Source organism: Giraffa tippelskirchi, chromosome 8, assembly GCF_054371585.1.
Source record: "Giraffa tippelskirchi isolate mGirTip1 chromosome 8, T2T-mGirTip1v1.2.pri, whole genome shotgun sequence".
Taxonomy (NCBI): domain Eukaryota; kingdom Metazoa; phylum Chordata; class Mammalia; order Artiodactyla; family Giraffidae; genus Giraffa; species Giraffa tippelskirchi.
In genome coordinates, this window is record NC_137282.1 from 104726145 (window position 1) to 104748027 (window position 21883).

At 33.6% G+C, this 21883-nt stretch overlaps 1 protein-coding gene across 15 annotated transcripts in view; it reads left to right on the forward strand.

Moving 5' to 3' along the window:
• ERBIN (erbb2 interacting protein) overlaps nt 1-21883 on the forward strand; it is a 123828-nt gene that overhangs the window by 60014 nt on the left and 41931 nt on the right. For all 15 annotated transcript variants that reach the window (XM_081518359.1, XM_081518362.1, XM_081518365.1 and 12 more), the window contains exons 5-14: nt 1982-2060; nt 5556-5645; nt 7765-7821; nt 11767-11830; nt 14224-14298; nt 16076-16220; nt 17445-17517; nt 17822-17951; nt 18265-18380; nt 19846-19915. In XM_081518359.1, the coding sequence (XP_081374485.1) occupies nt 1982-2060; nt 5556-5645; nt 7765-7821; nt 11767-11830; nt 14224-14298; nt 16076-16220; nt 17445-17517; nt 17822-17951; nt 18265-18380; nt 19846-19915 (899 nt within the window). The remainder of the gene's footprint in view (nt 1-1981; nt 2061-5555; nt 5646-7764; nt 7822-11766; nt 11831-14223; nt 14299-16075; nt 16221-17444; nt 17518-17821; nt 17952-18264; nt 18381-19845; nt 19916-21883) is intronic.

Here is a 21883-nt window from a genome sequence, read left to right on the forward strand (position 1 = left end):
TAGATATCCATCAGTGTTAACATTTTCCGATTTGAAGCTTTACATGAACTCTGTAAATTCTAGCAAAAGATCTTTAAAATGAATCATCTTGAAACTTTTAGGGAAATTGACTTTTAATAACAACAACGATAAAAACCTTTCCTTAAGGAACCATTGAGCCCAGATTTTTGAAGTTTTTATTGAGATGACTGTAGAGTTACATACATTTTTAAGAAACAGTACAAACTGGTACTCTGGTACTTATCACCTAGTTTCCCCCATTGGTAATAATTGCAGTTATTATAGAACAGTAATGATATTGACATTGATACGGTCTCCCAGTCTTACTCAGATTTTTTCAGTTTATGTGCGTGCATGTATGTGTCTAGTAGTAATAGTAGGTTTGGATATTTACCATAGGCAGTTCTCTTTGGTCTCCTCTTATCTGGGTAGTTATTCACTTTTTCTTTGTCTTTAACTTTTTTAACCTGGGTAGTTTTGATGATTACTGGCCAGTTTTGTAGGATTTCTCTTCATTTGGATTTGTTTGGTATTTGCTATTGATTAAATTCAGGTTGGTGTTTGGGAAAGGACTATGACAGTAGGTATTGCACCCCTTCTCAGTGCATCTTAAGATGAATTGCACTATGATGATAACTGGTAACTGTTAACTTTTAAATAGTTGAACTGGTTGGTGCCTGTGAGAGTTCTTTACTCTTTCCCCTCTTAAAAATTAATACGTGTTTTGGGGGAGAAGCTTTGAAACTATATTGATATACTGTTTTTCTTCATTCTTTTACCCACTAATTTTAGCATCCATTGAAAAGTTTTGACTGATCAGTTATTGCTGTAGTATTTGCCAGTTGATGATTTTGTATCATTTTATTTTTCATCATCTGAAATTGTTTGGTTGGCTCTGTAATAAACTTGCTTAGAATCGTATACTGTTGAAGTTGACAGAGTCTTAAGTGATCCTCCAGTGTCAGCTCTTTTGAATAGTCATGTTATGTTAGTGAAGGAATGCGTCTTATATTAATAGAATTTTGGGAACATTTTTTTAAAGTTATTAATCTGCATTCCTCGAGTCTAGATTACAACAGTACTACTTAAAGTTGATCTGTGGATTGTTGCTAACTCAATTATTGTTGCTATATTTTTGCTGAGATAAGGTAAGATTAAGTGCCTAGAAACTAATACCATAATTTGACTTGTCACGATTGTGTTGTATTTTGCAGAAGTATTGGTGTATAACTGCTTCAGGCATGTCCATTGGCATATCTGATGCATATTCTTTATCAATACCTCTTCTATCTTCAGCTTTGCTTTCAGCTTTGTTACCCTATGTGTATTAGAGGCCAGCTCAGTCTGGAGCCCAGGATTTAAAAAGTAATGCCTCTTTTATACACTACTATATAAAAATTAGATAAATAATAAGGACCTCCTGTATAGCACAAGAAACTCTTCTTAATACTCTGTAATGACCTATATAGGAAAAGAATCTTTAAAAAAATGAATATATATATATATGTATAACTGATTCACTTTTACTGTACAGCAGAAACGAACACAACATTATAAATCAACTATACTCCTATGAAAGTTTTTTTAAAGTAGTGCCTCTTTTTATGTGAAAACACAGAAAGAATGCTGATTATTCTGAATTTTGTATCCCTAACACCACACAGAGAAGGCACTGATTTTCTGATGAACAGCGAGAAGGAAAGGAGGATAAAACTAAACAAGATAGTTTGTCGTTGTTGTTGTTTAGTTTCTTAGTCCTGTTTGATAATTAGCAGTAGTCATAAAGAGGCAAAAGAGAAGAGAGAAATTTTTGTGGAGGTGATTCTGCTTGGTTGACATTGGTGTTGTCAGTTTATCAAGATTCTACTCTGTTGATAAATTTTGAATCTGTAAAGTGTACGTTAATTATTAATATTGTTACGGTTTTCTCCTTTGTAATAGATTCTTACACTTAATGATTAATTATTTGTTCATTTTCTAGGAATACAAGAGTTTCCAGAAAATATAAAAAATTGTAAAGTTTTGACAGTTGTGGAGGCCAGTGTAAATCCTATTTCCAAGTAAGTTCTTCTTTGTTGAATTATAGTTACCTATGTGAGTAAAGCAACTATGATATAGTAGAATACTACTTTCTAAATTTTAATCAACAGTTAATATCAATCTTAAATCTCTACAAAATTTTAGTTTTAGATTAAAAAGGAGCCTTTTTAATACTGTTTCCAATGCTGTATATTACAAAGGTAGATTTGACATCCATACAGATAATGCAAGTGGTGTTCTCCAAGTCCCATGGTTAGTTAATGTCAAAAATGAGACTAGAATCTAGGCCTCCTTAGCTCAGTGTTACTTGTGCAATATAAGAATGTCTTCACCTGCACATCCAATGTGTGGCACACTCAAGCTTTTGAAAATAATAAGAGAAGCTGAAAAGTCAAAAAGCTAAAAACAAAAAAGGAAAAAGCTAGGTGATTGGTTGTATTATATACCAAAGATCACACATATTCTTTTGTGATCATAATGGCTTGAAGCAGAATGCTTTCCTAGTAACGGAGCTGTTAAATTTTGAAAAAATAGAATGACAAAGCAAAAGATGAATATTTTAAAGCATAGCTTAGTATAGCTAAAATGAAAGTTGAAACCACCTTTAACATATTACAGTAAATCCCCTACATATGAACGAGTTGCGTTCTGAGAGCACATTCACAAGGCTAGTTTATTCATAAGTTAGGCTGCTGCTGCTGCTGCTGCTAAGTCGCTTCAGTTGTGTCCGACTCTCTGCAACCCCATAGACGGCAGCCCACCAGGCTCCCCCGTCCCTGGGATTCTCCAGGCAAGAACACTGGAGTGGGTTGCCATTTCCTTCTCCAATGTGTGAAAGTGAAAAGTGAAAGTTGCTCAGTTGTGTCCGACTGGTAGCAACCCCATGGACTGCAGCCTACCAGGCTCCTCCGTCCACAGGATTTTCCAGGCAAGAGTACTGGAGTGGGTTGCCATTGCCTTCTCTGGTAAGTTAGTCTAGATACCCAATTAACGCAATTGGCTCCACAATACTCTACTGTAATAGGTTTATAATACTTTCCACACAAATAATACATAAAAAACAAACAAAATATAAAGATAACATTTTTAATCTTACTGTACATTACCTAGAAAAATACACTACTACCACTTATATCAGTGCTGCTTTTACGCTTCCTTCTACACGTCCTGGGCTTGAAATAAAGATACCATACTGCTTTTGTCAAGTACACAGAAGCACAACCAGGTGTAGAGGACACATGCATATGACATTGTATTCCAGACACATGAACTGTCATGTCTGAACCTGCAGATACATGTTCGCATCTTTGAAAGCTCACAACTTCCAGGCTTGTATGTAAGGGACTTGGTGTACAAATTTAACAGGTTTTTCCAAACATAGACAAATATGTAAAGGCAAACATGTAAAGATGATGTTTTACCTTTACCTGAAAATACTACTCTAGCATCAAGTTCTAGATCTGTAATTTCTTTTGTTAGCCAGAGGAAATAAAAAGAAAGTTAATTATAGGTTCTTATATGACCTTACATGTCATTCAGCTTTTAACATTAGTTCTCATTTGGTCATTATAAAATTATATAATCTTTATTTGATTATTTAGGGACCGAATATTGAAATGGAAAATAATTGGAACCAGTAGTTCTCAAATGGGGACAGTTTTGCTGTTAACAGGTGTTTGGTAAATTCTGGAGACATTTTTTGGTTTACACAACTTATGGTGGTGGGCAGTGCTAGCTTCAAGTGATTTAGAGGCTAAAGTGTTAAACATCCTACAATGCAGAAGACAGCCTCCTGGCAACACAAAATTATCCAGCCCTAAGTCAGCTATTTGACTATGTCAAAGCCTTTGACTGTGTGGATCACGATAAACTGTGGAAAATTCTGAAAGAGATGGGAATACCAGACCACCTGACCTGCCTCTTGAGAAACCTGTATGCAGGTCAGGAAGCCAACAGTTAGAACTGACATGGAACAACAGACTGGTTCCAAATAGGAGAAGGAGTTCGTCAAGGCTGTATATTGTCACCCTGCTTATTTAACTTATATGCAGAGTACATCATGAGAAACGCGGGGCTGGAAGAAGCACAAGCTGGAATCAAGATTGCTGGGAGAAATATCAATAACCTCAGATATGCAGATGACACCACCCTTATGGCAGAAAGCGAAGAGGAACTAAAAAGCCTCTTGATGAAAGTGAAAGAGGAGAGTGAAAAAGTTGTCTTAAATCTCAACACTCAGAAAACTAAGATCATGGCATCTAGTCCCATCACTTCATGGTATGGGGAAACAGTGGAAACAGTGACAGACTTTATTTTTCTGGGCTCCAAAATCACTGCAGATGGTGATTGCAGCCATGAAATTAAAAGACGCTTACTCCTTGGAAGGCAAGTTATGACCAACCTAGATAGCATATTAAAAAGCAGAGACATTACTTTGCCAACAAAGGTCCGTCTAGTCAAGGCTATGGTTTTTCCAGTAGTCATGTATGGATGTGAGAGTTGGACGGTGAAGAAAGCTGAGTGCCGAAGAATTGATGCTTTTGAACTGTGGTGTTGGAGAAGACTCTTGAGAGTCCCTCGGACTGCAAGGAGATCCAACCAGTCCATCTGAAAGGAGATCAGCCCTGGGTGTTCATTGGAAGGACTGATGTTGAAGCTGAAACTCCAGTACTTTGGCCACCTCATGTGAAGAGTTGACTCATTGGAAAAGACCCCGATGCTGGGAAGGATTGGGGGCAGGAAGAGAAGGGGACGACAGAGGATGAGATGGCTGGATGGCATCACTGACTCAATGGACATGAGTTTGGGTGGACTCAGGGAGTTGGTGATGGACAGGGAGGCCTGGCGTGCTGCAATTCGGGGTCGCAAAGAGTCGGACACGACTGAGCGACTGAACTGAACTGACGGGTCAGCTGGTTTGCCAGGCGGCTCAGTGGTAAAGAATTTACCTGCCAATGCAGGAGTTGCAGGTTCAATCCCTGGGTCGGGAACATCCCCTGGAGAAGGAAATGACAGCTCATTCCAGTTTTCTTGCCTGGGAAAATCCCATAGACAGAGGAGCCAGGCGGGCTGCAGTCCATGGGATCACAAGAATTGAACACGACTCTGCAACTAAGCAACAACAACAAAAGTAAATATTGTCAAAGTTTAGGATTCTTTATCTAGGCCTTTCAATTTATGTTAGATAAGGTGAATTTCAAGAGTGCCTGCTGATGTCATAGTCATGTCCTAAATACATTTCTCTGTGTTGAGGTTCATTCATAGTTGACTGTTATGTTCAGATTTTATCTTATTGAGACAAATACTACTTTACTTCCTTTTTACAAAATGATGAAGCTACAAACATTGAAGCTGTAAGTTATTATAAAAGGTAAATCTCAATTTGAGGATCACTCATAAAAGAGGTTGCTGTTATCTGTTAAGAACAGGTGTTGGTTAGACTGTTCCTTATATTTTAATAGGAGACTAAAATTCTGCATATGAATTAAATTTAAATCCTGGTTTATTTTATATAGGCTTCCTGATGGATTTTCTCAGCTGTTAAACTTAACCCAGTTATATCTGAATGATGCTTTCCTTGAGTTCTTGCCAGCTAATTTTGGCAGGTAAGTTATAGTTTCTTCTAAAACCTTCTCTTGTTAGCTCTTAACAAAACTTTTACAAAGTTTACCAAACTACAAGTTGCTTTAGCGATACTGTTAATTACAGTTTCATGGGCTCTTCTTTTGTAATTATTTCCAAGCATTGTTTTTTTATAGTTTCTTCAGCACTTGTTATTTTGACTTGGATTTTATTTTCCCAAATAAAAATAAGCATTGAAAATTTAAAAGAAAAAAGTAATTTAAGAATTGGTTTTAAAGTACATAAAAATATGGAGGTTAAATTGGAATAATTTTTGTATATTTGAGATTCAATGCTTTATTCTCAGCACTTACATATTTTTTAAATGGTGTAATTACTGATTTATCTGTCTTCTTCACTGGAATCAAAGTTCTGGAGAAAAGAAAAATGTGTTTCTGGGGTCCAGCCCATTGCTCCCTCCTTAAATTTGTGCTTCTTGTAGTATTATAGTCCCTGAGTAATTTTTCTAATGAAAAGATGAATCAGTAAATGAACAATAGGTATTAAATTATTACTGTGTTCAAATTAATTACTAGAGAAAGTGCTATCCAAATATGTGTTGATATGGCAATGTTCTTTTTTTTTTCTTAAAGACAGATGTATCATATGGTCTCACTTAAATGTGAAATCTAAAATAACCACCAAAACCCCAACCTCATAGATACAGAGAAAAGACTGGTGTTTGCCAGGAGTGGAGTGGTGGGTAGAGATGTTCAGAATGAGTGAAGGTAGTCAAGTGATACAAACCTCCAGTTATAAAATAAATCATGGGGATGTAAGGTCACGGTGACTATAGTTAACCATACTGTATTGTGTACTTGAAAGTTTCTTCAGAGAATAGATCTTAAAAGTTGTCATCTCAAGAAGAAACTTTTTTTTTAATAATTAAGTAGAGTGACAAATGTTAACTAGACTTGTTTTGGTAACCATTTCACAATGTAGTTGACCCTGGAACAATGCAGGGGGTTAGGGGTGCTGATCTTCCCAACACAGTCGAACTGTGCATATAATTTACAGCTGGCCTTCCATATCCATAGTTCCTTAGTATCCAAGGTTCCAAGTCCATTAGATTCAACCAACCACAGATTATGTGGTACCATAGTATTTACTATTGGGAAAAAAAAAATCTGTATATAAGTGGATTCACACAATTGAAACTCATGTTTTTCAAGGGTCAGCCATGGATTAGCTTTATCTCAAGTGGTTACGCCATCATCTTCTGATGCTTGTTCAACGATCAGATGTATATACAGATATCAAATCATTATGTTGTATACCTGAAACTAACAAAATGTTGTTTGTTAAATTTTACTTCAGTAAAGAAAAAAGAATTTGGGCATTGTTGTAGCCCAGTGACCCGTGGGACCCACATTATAATGCTTTATATTTTTACATACATACACATATATATGGATCTGTGTACACACATATATATACACATACACATGTGTATATGTGTATGTGTATACATACATACATTTCATGTACTTGTTAAATCTCTGTGTCTGGCATTTGGACCACTTTTTTAATTTGAAATATATTTGACATGTAACACTCTGTAAGTTTAAAGTATACACCCTGCTGACTTGATATGTTGTATACTGTAATATGGTTGCCACTTGCAGCATTAGCGAGCACCTCTGGACCAGTTCTTCTGCTCATTTATCCTCTAATTTTATTGGAACGTGCATCACTGAAGTGCCAGAGGATTTCTCCTTTTCCATGTCCTGTTGTGTTTCTTTATTTTTCTCTCTCAGACCTCAACTCTAGACTTAAATTATTGTTCTCTAATTACTAATGACTAATAATTTGGGGGAGGATTTCATTAAAATGCACAAAGTTTATTAGGATTGACATTAGGGGACAATTACTTTGTGCTTTGGATATGTTTCGAAATATTTACTGCAGCTTCTCCCCCATTCTGAGGAGCAAAAATAGTCTTTTCTGTCTTTGTATTTTTGTGTAATTTTGACACTGGATTCTGCACATTGTAATTACACAATAAATATTGGTTACTTTAAAACTTCAGAGGATGACATTAATTCATTAATTAAATTCTTCATCTTTGTCATAGATGCTTGATTTATTTTATTTGTTTTGCAGATTAACTAAACTCCAAATATTAGAACTTAGAGAAAACCAGTTGAAAATGTTGCCAAAGTAAGTAAAAGTGTTATCTTTTCCAAAATTTAGTTCAGCATTTTAAATTCTTAGAGAAATATTAATTTTCTATTATCTAAAATATGAGTACAAATTATTTTAAAAGACTGGCATTTGTGGTCATTGTATTTTAATTAATGGTGTTCAAAATAACAATCTATACATCTCTTAGTATTTATTAGTGATTTCATAGCTTTCTGGAACTCAGTCTTGTGTGAAAAAAGTCAAAATAATAAGTGTATAAAACTCACCTGAGTCCCAAATAAAGGTCCCCATTACTATACTAGAGTTCTTTCTTAGTACTCCTTAGAGAGATCCATAAAGTCTTCCGTGTGAAGTCTGATAACTCTAGTTCTCAGAACTTACATGGTTTTAGTCAGTTGTAAATTAGAAATGGGATGGAAGGCCCCCTACTGGTAAGCTAACATCAGGAGGAGATGACAGTCCAAGAGCAAAAAATAAAATGAAAACAGATATACAGACTCAAAATGCACTGTGTACGTCCTTTATTGAAGATATGTCTTAAAACATCCTGATTCACTACTGCGTTTTTATAGTTTAGGCAGTGGCAAACTACAGACCAGTTAAATTTGGCCCAGTGCCTATTTTTTAAAAAATAAATTTCATTAGAAGCACATTCATTCATTCACTCACATGTTTATAACTGCTTTTGCTCCACAGTGGTAGAGTCAAGTAGTTGTGACAGAGACTGTATGCAGAGCTTAAACTATCTGACCCTTACAGAATACTTCCCAGTCTCCTGTTGCAATTTATTTGTCAAGAGTTGTCACCTCTTGATAGAAGCATCTCCCGTTTTCCAGGAGTTAGTTGTTCTACGTACTCAACTTCTGTAGCATCTTATTTATATCAATTATGGCATTTACCACATTAGTCTAATTTTTAAAATACATTTTGCTCTCTTCCTACCTGGCCAGCATATTCTCATGTGCATATGTACTTGATCCTCCTTCTTCCCCACTCCAAACCATGAGTATAAATCTCTGAGGCCAAGAAGCATATATGATTTTGATTCCCAAAAGACTGGAATGATTACAGTGTATATTGCTGGTTGTTAGTATAAGTTAAAATGGGAATTATCCTTACTAAAATTCAAAACGGTTTGATTTTTTTACAGATTTGGTATTGGCATTGATGAATCCTTAGCTCAGAACTTGACCGTTAAGAGATTTGAATAATCAGGGTGTAAATTGTTTACAGAAATAGCTAAGCGCACAGTTAGTATGGTGTCTCTGATATCATAGGTAATTCACTTATTTTATCTCCTTATATTTTAACTTTAACCTCAGATTGGACTCTCTCATGTATTTGCAAATATAATTCTTGATTGCTTTTTTAAAGACATGATTACAATATTTAAGGCCTCACAAATTAAAAAGAGGCCATGGTTTTATGTGTCAGGAAAGTCATGTGCATTCAGGTTATGTCAGTAGACCTTTTTGTGATCAAAGATTCGAACAGTAAAAAGCTGTTTTAAGTATATAGTTCAGTGAAATTTAATACCATGTTAATACTGGAGGGCCCAGTACCAATAACACAAATGATGTATATTTTCCCTCTGAGACAGGAGAAGAGAAGGTAAAAATGGGTTAAATATGAAGAAAGTTTAGAGATAAGCAGGAAGAAATTTAAGGGATGATTGCTTTTACTTTCTCCTTGAAGGAGGAAGCTGGATCTTAAATGAAGTAGGACCAAATATGCCTGTGTTAGCTACAAGTTGAGATGGAGACGCTTTTAAAATTTTACAATGTATTTCCTCTTTTTTATTGTATATCTGTGTCATTTATGTTTTGCTAAATCAGTCTTAAAACTTAGATTTTTAAGGATATTGTTTGTAATTGAATTTTCCAGTGTAAAATTTTTTATACCATTAAAAAAATAATAATTAACCCTTGTTGATATAAAATGAATTGCTACATGTGAATTTTCTGTGTTATCATTATAACAATATTGAATTAAGAAAAATAAGACCATATTCTTTTTTCAATCTTACTCCCTCCACACAGCCCTCTTTACCTTTCTCACATATCAACCTAGTGTAGTATTATGGACATAGGATTAGTATCTAATCTTTCTTGAGAAAGATCCTGGAAACACCTTTTCACTTTGTAATAAAGCAAATTGGAACTGATTTACAGGTTTTCTGGACAAAGACAGATACGAGTAAAGGAAGTCAAATTTTTATATCTCATAGAACCTGAAAATAGGCACTCAGAGAATCAGTTAAATAAAACAACTTTGAGAAAAATTGGTACTAGGAGATGAATTAAATTAAAGGAATGTTGATAAAATGGCAAATTTAAAATGAAAGGGTTTGGGAAAATTAGCCTTCTGTAATATTAGGTGAGTAACATAATAATTGGGCTTCCCAGGTGGCGCTAGTGGTAAAGAACCTGCCTGCCATGCAGGTAGACATAAGAGACCCAGGTTCGGTCGCTGGGTCAGGAAGATACCCTGAAGAAGGAAATGGCAACCCATTCCAATATTCTTGCCTGGAAAATCCCATGGACAGAGGAGCCTGGTGGGCTGCAGTCCATAGGGTCGCACAAAGTTGGACACGACTGAAGCGACTTAGCATGCATGCACAACATAATAAATTACTTTACAATTATTAAATGGTTTTTTTTTTCACTAAAAAGCCAGAGAGATTTAAGCTGATTTTATCTTTTTATTACTAATTTGTTGAATGTCAAGAGAAGATAGAAATAATCTGTGTTCTTACGTCATAATTTACGGAGTCTGTTGGTTTTTAATGATGTTAATTTCCCAGTTAACACATTGATATATTGATATTATGATGATTATATTTTGCCATATCCTATAGATTTAATATAGTTCCTAAGAAGTTCGCTCGTGTGGTCTGTTGGTTAGGATTAAGCACTTTTACTGCTGTGGCCAGGGTTCAGTCAGTAGTCGAGGAACCTCCTGCAGGCCACCTGGGATGGCATGCCCCCCAGTTTTTTTTTTAATTTAATGTAGTTCCTTATCCGGGTACCTGGTAGCAATCTGTTAAATAATAGGTTTTTCTAAAAATAATAATTTAAGTAGGAGCGTAAATATATTTGAATTAATTAACAGTTCAGTTTAAGAAGTGCCTTTACTGAAGGAATGTATAATACAACTTGGTTTATTTCATCATGAAATCAGTTTGTACATTCAAATTTCTGTAATGGCAGAGAACTGTTGGTATTGAGTTGAAAGTTTAAAAATGGTATATTGTAGCTTTATTTTAAAATAAATGCAAAAAAAAAATAATAAAAAAAATAAATGCAATCTCCTAATTATATTTTTGATTCATGTAAAACTTTGTTGTGAATTGTACTGAATTTAATTTGAAAGTGTGGAGAACAATGTAATATTTACTGTTCTTGGAATTTTCAGTTAATTATCTTGAAGTTTTTTACAAATACACTATCAGTCTTGAAAAATGGTAGTAATTAATATGAAGCTACCAAACAATCTAATCATTAGTTGCTTTATACTATCTGAGAAGTTATTCTGTGAAGAAAACAAAAAATGGAAAGTGAATTACTGATATTCTGGGCTGTGTAATTACTGCAATTACTTCTTAAGAATATAAGTAACCTGAGATTTCCCTGACGGCCCAATGTTTAAGACTCCACATTTCCAAAGCAGGGGGCACAGGCTTAATCCCTGGTTGGGGAACTGAGATCCCACATACTGTGTGGCATGGTCAAAAAGTAAAATAAAAAGAATAGAAATAACCTGAAGAGAAGCCAAAATCAGAGAATAATAACATTTCATTTTTATTTAAAAACTAAATGTGATTTGTTTCTTAGAAAATCATTATTTTTGTCAACATTTGAAAGCCTATATGTTATTAGGTAATACATAAGAATATTTTACAAGTTTCCTTGTAATTGTTATTTTTGTATACTTAATTCTTTATTACTCCATTGTGCATAGAACCATGAATAGACTGACCCAGCTGGAAAGACTGGACTTGGGAAGTAATGAATTCACAGAAGTGGTAAGTTCTCACCAACCTTACTATCTGTAAGTCATTCATTTGATCAAGAAAAAAATGAAAATTAAGGTATTTATTTCTTTGCATTTTTAAAGTATAAAATCAGATAAAGATACACACATATTTTGGAGAGACAAGATATAAAAGTTTTTGACAGGATAATTAAACAGATAACAACATCTGATAGGAGTGAGGGTGAAAATGTAAAATTAATGAGAAGCCGGTGGAAAAGGTAATTAAAAGTTTTTGGCACAGAAAGTAGAAATTCTGAAAGATTACAAGGGAAAAGCTTTCATCAGACTAGAATGCATCAGGAAAAGAACTTGAGTCAAAAATAACTTCATGGGAATATTGCTTAGGAATTTATTCAGTGATAGCATACTTCTCTATAATTTTACTTAATAGCTAAAAGAAAAACATTGAGTGAAACAACTGTTATTTTCGAGTTGATAATGAGACCTCTGTATTATTGCATTTTTGCTTTGTTTCCAAAGTAGTATGATGCTGAACCAAAAAGAAAAGAAGAATGTAAGCAATTTGTTGTCTTCAGTCACTGCTCCAAGAAAACTCAGATAATAAGCTAGATATTTTTGTTTTTGAAGAGAAGCTCGTTAACTTGAAAAATCATCATTAAAATTTTTACATTGTGTTTACAAGTTTGTTATTTTTAATTGTTGTAAGTTTCAAATGCTAGTCTCAAGGACAAGAGTTTCTCAGCACTGTTGCTGCATGATTGTCCTGTGGGAATTTTATTAGCTCACTAAATAGCTTTTCAGCTGAAGTCACTGGAGGAGCATGGTGGTTTTGTGTATCTCATGTTTTTTCTAAAATACTGTCTTTCATAGTCTGTATTTTATTTATTTTTTTTTAAATATTTATTTATTTAGTTTTATTTGGCTGCGCCAGGTCTTATTTGCAGCACACGGGATGTTTGATCTTTTTTGTGGCATACAGGATTTTTAGTTGCAGCATGTGGGATCTAGTTCCCTGACCAGGGATCAAACCTGGGCCGCCTACATTGAGAGTGTTGGAATCTTAGCCACTGGACTACCAGGGAAGTCCCCATAGTCTGTATTTTAATTGAAGCTGGTATATGATGAATTTTACTATGTTTTGTAGATGTTTTTACTCTTTTTAAAAAATGTATATTGTATGCTTTGTAAATTATCTGTTACATATTTTCTCAGTATTTGTCTTTACATGTATTAATCTATTGCCATAGTAACTATTTTAAGTTTCTAACAGCAATTAAATTGCTGTTAATTTTAAAATCAGAGCAGAATTCAAACTCATTAATTTTTGGACCATTTCCTTCTTCCAGCGTTACACATTTTTAAAAAAATTACTATTATAGTTGTAACAGGTAATACACAAAAGGGGCCTCCTAGGTGGCACAGTGGTAAAGAATCTGTCTGCCAGTGCAGGAGACGCAAGTTCAATTCCTGGGTTGGGAACATCCGCTGGAGAAGGAAATGGCAACCCACTGCAGTATTCTTGCCTGGGAAATCCCATGGACGGAGGAACCTGGCGGGCTACAGTCAGTAGGTTCACAAAGAGTCGGACACAACTGAGCATACACACATGCAAAGCACAAAAAGAAATTTTTTTAATCCAAGTTAAACCTAGAGTTCTTACTTATATGTTAACAGTAAATCTGAGTGACATGTCTTGTATGTGTTACTCGTGTTATAGTGATGAGATATGATACACCTCAATGCCATCATACTGTCAATGATTGGACACAGGTTTGTGGGTTAACGGAAATATCTTTAAAGGATTCATTCAGAAGAGCCTCCAAGAGTGAATAACCTAAGGGTAAATTTTGCCTGAATACCAAGTCCACTAAGTTACTTTAATTTTTTGGTCCTCAACATTGTATTATTAACAATATTCTACTATGTAATTACTAGAAGCTTAGAATAACAGTAGGTTTATCGTATGATTATGCCTTGGCTTACTTTTCCCTTATTATTGGGCTTTTTAAGATATAGCTTGCCTTATTTCTTTTTTCCTCCCTCTTAGTCATCAGGGAATAGCTTTTTTTTTAAGATTTCCTAAAAGTCTACATCTTTTTGTGGATAATGATTGAGAGTGTACTTTTATTGTATTCTTGAAAGTAATGAATCTTATTAATTGTGTAAATACTTCAACCTGTTATGTAATCAAAAGCTTAATTTATACAATCTGCTATTATGGAATGTCTTTAGTAATATTTGTGTAATAACTATAACAGTGGAAAGACTTGAGTTTTGGCTCTGCTTTTTTTCCCCTCCTAATTTAAAAAAATGTCTTTAAAACTGAAAGTTATTATTAGAAATACCCAGGGGAGCTTCTTTTGCCAAATAAATATATTTAAGTAAATTAATGTATCTTCCCCTCCACTTCCATCTAAACAGCCTGAAGTACTTGAGCAGCTAAGTGGATTGAAAGAATTTTGGATGGATGGTAACAGATTGACTTTTATTCCAGGGGTATGTATATCGAATTTTAAAGACTTTGCTTATTGCTGTCTGTCCTTTGCATTTTTACGAATTACACATTTTCAGTTACGTTTAATCAGTTTAAAATTATTATTCTTAATACTGTTAGATAGAAGCAAATTACTTTTTTTATTGTCAATAGTTTTTTTTTAAACAATGGTGTGTTTTAGGTGTACAGTAAATGAATCAGTTATACATATTCATATATTCACTCTTTTAGACTCATTTCCCACATAGATCATTACAGAGCGTTGAGTAGAGGTGCCTGTGCTATACAGTAGATCCTTATTAGTTACATGTTTTATATATAGTAGTGTGTATATGTCAGTCCAAATCTCCCAATGTATCCCTTGACCGTTTTCCCCCCGGTAACCATAAGTTTGTTTTCTACATCTGTGACTCTATATCTGTTTTGTAAATAGGCTCATTTGTACCATTTTTTTTTTTTTTAGATTCCACATACGAGTGATATCATATGATATTTGTCTTTCTCTGTCTAACTTACTTCACCACGTTGCTGCAAATGACATTATTTCATTCTTTTTGATTGCTGAGTAATATTCCGTTGTATATACGTACAACATCTTTATCCATTGCTCTGTCGATAGACATTTAGGTTGCTTCTATGTCTTGGCTGTTGTAAATAGTGCAGTAAGTTTGGGGTGCATGTATTTTTTTGAATTGTGGTTTTCTCCAGTTACATGCCCAGGAGTGGGATTGCTGGATCATACTGTAGTTCTATATTTAGTTTTTTAAGGAACCTCCATAGTGTTCTCCATAATGGTTGTACCAATTTACATTTCAGTCAGCAGTGTATGACGGCTCCCTTTCTCGATGCCTTTTCCAGCATTTATTATTTATAGATTTTTTTTAATGATGGCCATTCTGACTGTATGTGAGGTGATACCTCATTGTAATTTTCATTTTCAGTTCTCTGATAATTAGTGATGTCAAACATCTTTTCATATGCCTTTTAACCATCTCTATGACTTCTTTGGAGAAATGTCTATTTAGATCTTCCATACATTTTTCAGTTGGGTTTGTCAACACATTCTTGATTAAAATTTTTATATTTCTATAATAAATTTTTGTAAAACACAATTGACTTGTGTACAACTCAGGGATTAGGGGCACCAACCCTTTACACAGTGAAAAAAAATCTGTGTGTAATTTATAGTCAGCCCTCCCTATTTGAAATTCCTTCATAACAAGGATTCTTCCTCAGGGTCTGAAGTCCTGCATCCACAGATTGAACCAACTACAATAGAGTACTGTAGTATTTACTGTTGAAAAAAATCCATGTGTAAATGGATCTGTGAAGTTCTCTGTTGTTCAAGGGTCAACTTTAAGTCTCTTTCTAATGGCATGGAGTATGTCCTTCCCAGGGGTTGCAGTTGACTTTATATCCTGTTTCATTTTGCCCAGGGAGTTGTTGAAATAGGCTATTTTCCATGTAGTTTCTTAGCAGCTGACATTGTGTTCATTCTCAGACCTAAAGCCATATGAATCCCCATATGTGCTAACTCCCTTGCAACTGATGGGCAGCTAAATTCCCAAAGAAAATTATGTACTTGTCACTCTGCTAGGCTAAAATAGTAGGAGCTCTTAGCTTTTACTGACTATATCACTAATGGCATTAAAAATTATGAATCTTCTTATATAAACATTTAATTATAAATTATAATTTGTCATTAAATTTCTTATCTAAACTTTGCACAAATTGCTGTTGACAGAGTCCTTAGATTTCCTTTTTTTTTTTAACTTACAGTTTATTGGTAGTTTGAAACAGCTCACATATTTGGATATTTCTAAAAATAATATTGAGATGGTTGAAGAAGGAATTTCAGGATGTGAAAACCTTCAAGATCTCTTATTATCAAGCAATTCACTTCAACAACTGCCAGAGACTATTGGTTTGTATTGATTTCTAATTCATGTGATTAAAATTTACTAGTATACAATCTTAGAAACTTATTGCCATTGCTTTATTCAAAGCTTCCATATATCAAATTTTATGTATAAGATAGTTTTACTGTATTCTGCTGTCACAGATCCTATTTGAATTTTTCCTGTTGTGATCAGTTACTCAGTTTACTCTTTTGTTGACATTACTGTTTTTCTTTAAGGAGATTAATTTGCCCAAATTTGCTTTAACTTTGATCATGGCCCTTACCTAGTAACTTTTTCCTATCTTAACTTCATTTTAAACTTACAAGAAGACAGCCAGATGAGCAAAATCCTTTGAAAATTATACGGTTGACCCTTCAGCAATGACGGTGGTTAGGGGGCCAACCTTCTGCAGTGGGAAAATCTCATATAATTTATAGATGTACTTTTGTATTCATATTTATTTCCTCCCTATCCATGGTTCTGCTTCTGTGCATTCAACCAACTATGGGTCATGTAGTACTGTAGTAGTAAGTTGAAAAAAGTTCACATACATGTAAGTGGATCCATACACTTCAAACGTGTGTTGTTCAAGGGTCAACTGTATTTATGTAGTTATTTATCTGGTGGTGCATCAAGGGAATTGAATTATCTTATCAAAACCCAAAAACTTACATATTAGCATCTTCATGATGTTTGAATATAAAAATCAGAAATATTTTTACATATTTTTCAATTGAATTTTGCAAATTCTACTATAGTTTTTCCAACGCTTGTTATTTTAAATTAAACTCTATTTTTATTGTTTTAGTATTTAGTATACTTACAGTATGTAGAATAGCTTGTTATACTCTTAAGAAATCTACCTTTGGACTACCACTTCTTTAATCCTTTGATACCGTAAGTGTGTGCTGTGTATCTTCACTGTGATGTCACAGAATTGTTTCAAGGAGGATGGTTACAACAGTGAGCCAAGGAGACAAAAAGTGCATACTCTTATGAAGCTTACATTTTAGTGAGGCCTAAATGGATAAATACACACTAATGTTAAGAGGTAATATGTATGTGAAAATTGTAAATACAGGGTAAGGGCATGGAGAGATGGTAGTGTTGGGATGGTGTCTCTATTAGATCGCTTGGCTTTTTAAAAGTTCTTTATGATTCATGTCAAATGTAATATGTGCTCACTTGACTGTTGATTGACTTCTAGTTCAAGATAAAAAATTGTATATTATTTCTTCCCTTAATAGGTTCATTGAAGAATGTAACAACTCTTAAAATAGATGAAAATCAGTTGATGTATCTACCAGACTCTATAGGAGGGTAAGATTTTTGTGTATTAAAAGAACTAGAAAATTTTTCTTTCAGTTCAGCATCCCATATAATTTTTCAGATAATTGTTAACATTAATAGGAGATTCTAAAAACATTTAAATAAGCAATTGGCTGCAGGTTGGGTTTATTTAGAAGCAAGATAGCCAGTTTTTCTACAGGTGAACTTTAGCTTAGTAGAAATAGTTTTTTTTCTAGGTTTGTTAAAGTCAGGTTCAAATGGTCATATGTTCTTGAGTTTTGGATTATATACAGGAAATTTTCTGTTAAAATATGTGTTTTCTTTTTAATTAAAGGTTAGTATCAATAGAAGAACTGGATTGTAGCTTCAATGAACTTGAAGCTTTGCCTTCATCTGTTGGGCAGCTTACTAATATAAGAACCTTTGCTGCAGATCATAATTACTTACAACAGTTACCCCCAGAGGTACTGTATTTAAATTTTATTTTGAATTTTTATTTTTTCTAATTATTAATTATAGGTATCCAGTGTGGTTTTCTTTAGTTTCTTTCAGAGATAATTGTGTAACTAAGTTATGTATTTTCTGGATAATAATTAGCTATATTGATTTGCTAATAGCTTTTATTCATATGTGAAAGTTAATAATTGAAAAGGAAAAATGTAATTACTTCTATACATGAGAAGAGTACTTTTATTACTTTTGAAAATGATACTTCACTTACATTTATTAAGCAGTAGGCTAAAATTTTAATCCATTAATTCTCTGTTTCTCTTTCAGATTGGAAGTTGGAAAAATATAACTGTGCTATTTCTCCATTCTAATAAACTTGAGACACTTCCAGAGGAAATGGGTGATATGCAAAAATTAAAAGTCATTAATTTGAGTGACAATAGGTTTGTGACAGTGTAATTCATCATTTGGCTTATAGAAGACATCTATTGGATGAAATTAAAGTTCCATTATATGTGATAGAAAATCTAATACATGTTTTTCTTTGCATATATAGTTTTGAGTTTTGTGTAGAGTTTACATTTGAAAGAATAATTTTACCTGATGTTAATTATCATATGGTGGTGGTTATGGTTTATTTTATGTTGACTTTTGCTGTATAGTCTTAATTATCTTCTTATGATAGCCATTTTTATTCCTAAAGTCAGATTTTTGCTTTAATACAGCTGTTGAACAAAGCAGCTTTTAATCTAACCTACTCCTTGTATTAATCTGGGCAGACATGTGATTAAACACCCACTCAAATAATTTGGACAACATAGCCAAGGTACAAAGGAAATAGATCACTAGGGATGCTAAATTGAAACAATGTTTAAGTTAAGAACAAATGTCTATAATTTTTTCTGGTGTAAAGAGACTAATAGTGGTAAAAGAATATTTGCAGAACATTTTTACGTTTTGTTTTTGTTGTATCTTAAAAGTATTCAAAATAGCCCTAATAATAAAACAGGTATTCCCATTTTATGGAGGGAGAAAACTTAAGACTCAGATTTAAGGTGATTCACATTGCTTGTAAAATAGAGCTTTAGTGTAAACTCGGTTTTCTGACTAGGGTATTCAAACTGTTCACACCTTCCTCCTTTTAAATTGTTAATTATAGCTATGCAGTGTGGTTTCAAATTAAATCCCTTTTAAAATTAAATTCTTTCATCTCATGCTTTATACCCTAAAACTAGAGCCCTAAGTTGCAACACCTTGAGTTTCAGAGACCTAGATTCCCTAGGTTCCTTTGAAATTAGGCATAGAAGAATAAATAAACATAAGATAGAAAGTTTAAGTAGTCATTTTGTTTTAAATACGGTTCTGTTTCAAGTTAGCATTCTACTAAATATCTCTGTTACTTAATTTTCACTCATTATAATGTTAAAATAGTCTTAAGTATGAAAGTGCTGGCTCACAGTGAAATAAAAAGTGCAATATTTATAACATAACAAACTCTTATTAAGAGTGGTTCCTATAACAATTTGTTCTCTCTAAATGCAAATAAAACATCCAAAGCAATTTTATGAAACGTTGTTTAATTTGTCCTTGCCTTTGCATTAAAGTATGGATAGTTGCTAGTTTTTCTTAGCTAAGTTTTTTGAGGTTAGTAAATTATCCAGTTTTTCCCCCAACCAAATTGATTCAATGGAAGATTTGTATTTTTAAAATTAATTCTTATAAAACTGGATAGTATTATGTCTTATGTCCTGTTCAAAGGCCTATAATTGATTTTCTCCTAAATTAAATGTTTTTCTCCTATTTTCATATGCAATAACATAACATTATTTAGAAGACCATTAGATCCAGTTCTCATTTTAACATTTCTCATTTTTAAAGTTTAATTTATGTTTGCATTTTTTTCCACAGATTAAAAAATTTGCCATTTAGCTTTACAAAGCTACAGCAATTGACTGCTATGTGGCTCTCAGATAATCAGGTAGGCATTCTGATTTTGTAAATTGATTATGCATTCTAATTTATTTAGGACTATATAAGAGTAGTTCTAATATGATATACATGTAAAAACATACAGATACAGATCATTTTTGTGAAATATGTGTAGATTCATGAAGTCCTTTTCAGCCTAACTTGTCCTAAATCTGTAAAAAGATAGATTAAGACAAAATCCTCCCTAACTTTTTAATGTTTTTATAGAGACTTTATGTGGCTTATATCTGTATTCATTTGATAATTTAAATTATGTTTCTAGTCAAACACTTCGACAAACCTTAGAGAAGTATTTCTAAGGAATTAAGAGTTGTTCCTTGGACTTTTCTTTGACAGACATTTATTGAAAGCTTATAGTATGACGTGAATGACTCTGGGAGCTGGAGTTATACTGATGAAGCAGATAGAATATTCTTATATTCTCACTGAGTTTACATTCTCATGGGAGACACTTGAGGCAAATTAATAACTAAATAATAATGTTTCAGAACTACAGAGAAAGAGTTTACTAGGCATTGGAACAGTAGCAGGGTTGGAGTAAATATACTATTTTAAATTGAGTGATTTAGGAAATACCTGTCTGAAAAAGAGAACAGTAGAGCAATTTCTCAAATGAAATTAAGAGCGAGCCATGATGTGAGTTGGGTGAGGGGTGCATTTAAAGAATTCTAAGAATAAAGATCCCAATATTGGAATGAGCTCAGTGTGACTGAGGAACAGATGAAAGCCCAGAGGACTGGAATGTAGTGAGCAAGGGAGAAAATGTATATAATCAGATCAGGAGAGGAAAACTGAGACTAGATCACTTAGGACCTTGTCGGCCATACTAATCCCTTGGGGTTTTACTGGAGGTAGAAAGAAATCTGTTGAAGTATTTCATTCCAGGAAATAGATGTGATTTACATTTTTAAAAGATCATTCTGGCTGCTTTGTGAAGAATGGACTGTCCGTGCTGAGGGTGAGGGTGGGATATTCTGTATTGGAAGCAAAAGTTAAATAAGAAAACTGTTGCAGTTAGTTTAGAAGGACATGTTGCTGGATTTCACCTAATGTGATAAGAGTGGAGATTGTGAGGAGAGCTCTGATTTGGTATGCATTTTTAAGAAAGCTGTTGCCAGAGGGGCTTAATGATGGACTAAATGTGGAACTTCAGAGAAAGAACTGAAACAAGTATGACATTTAGGTTTTTAACCTAAGGGAGTATAATATTGGAGTTGCCATTTTCTGAGATAGGAAAGATGGGAGAGGAGTAAATTTGGGGATAAACTTAATAGTTTGATTTTATGAATGTCAAGTCATTAGTTGAGTATAATTGCAACTCAGGTATTGGCTGGAGATAAAATTTGGGAGTCATCATTGTGCAAAGGGAATTTTATACCATGGAAATGCATTCAATTACTAGAGAGAAAAGATAGAGAAGAAGGTCAAACATTGAGCTCAGGAATGAAAGGGATCCCAGAAAGAAAAGAAAAAGCACCAGCCAACAAGAGAATGTGTTATCTAGAGAAACATATGAAGAAAGTGCTTCAGGAAAGATCAACTGAGTCAGATGTTGTTGATGAGTTAGGTATGAGGACTGCTAATTGGCCATTGGGTTTGTATAATCTCTTGTATAATGTCACCGTAATAATGGATTGTAGGTCCTGAACAAAAAAAAAATTACAGACTACCTCATCTGTAATTACGAGGAAACCATTTTTTCTGTATCTGTTCTCAAGTATTTTTTACTAGTAAATATTTTTAAACAAAACAGAATATAAAATTTACTGATCCCTTTAATAAGTTAATAGTGTTTGAGCAATACTTTACAATTTATCTAAAGCTGTGTTTTCCAAGGTTTAGATACACCAGTCTCATATGATAGTCCTAAATTCCATCATCAAATTTGCCTGGGAGACATGTTATATCCCTCTTTTGGATTATGTTAACAACCCTCATGTGTTCTGATAGTAAAGAA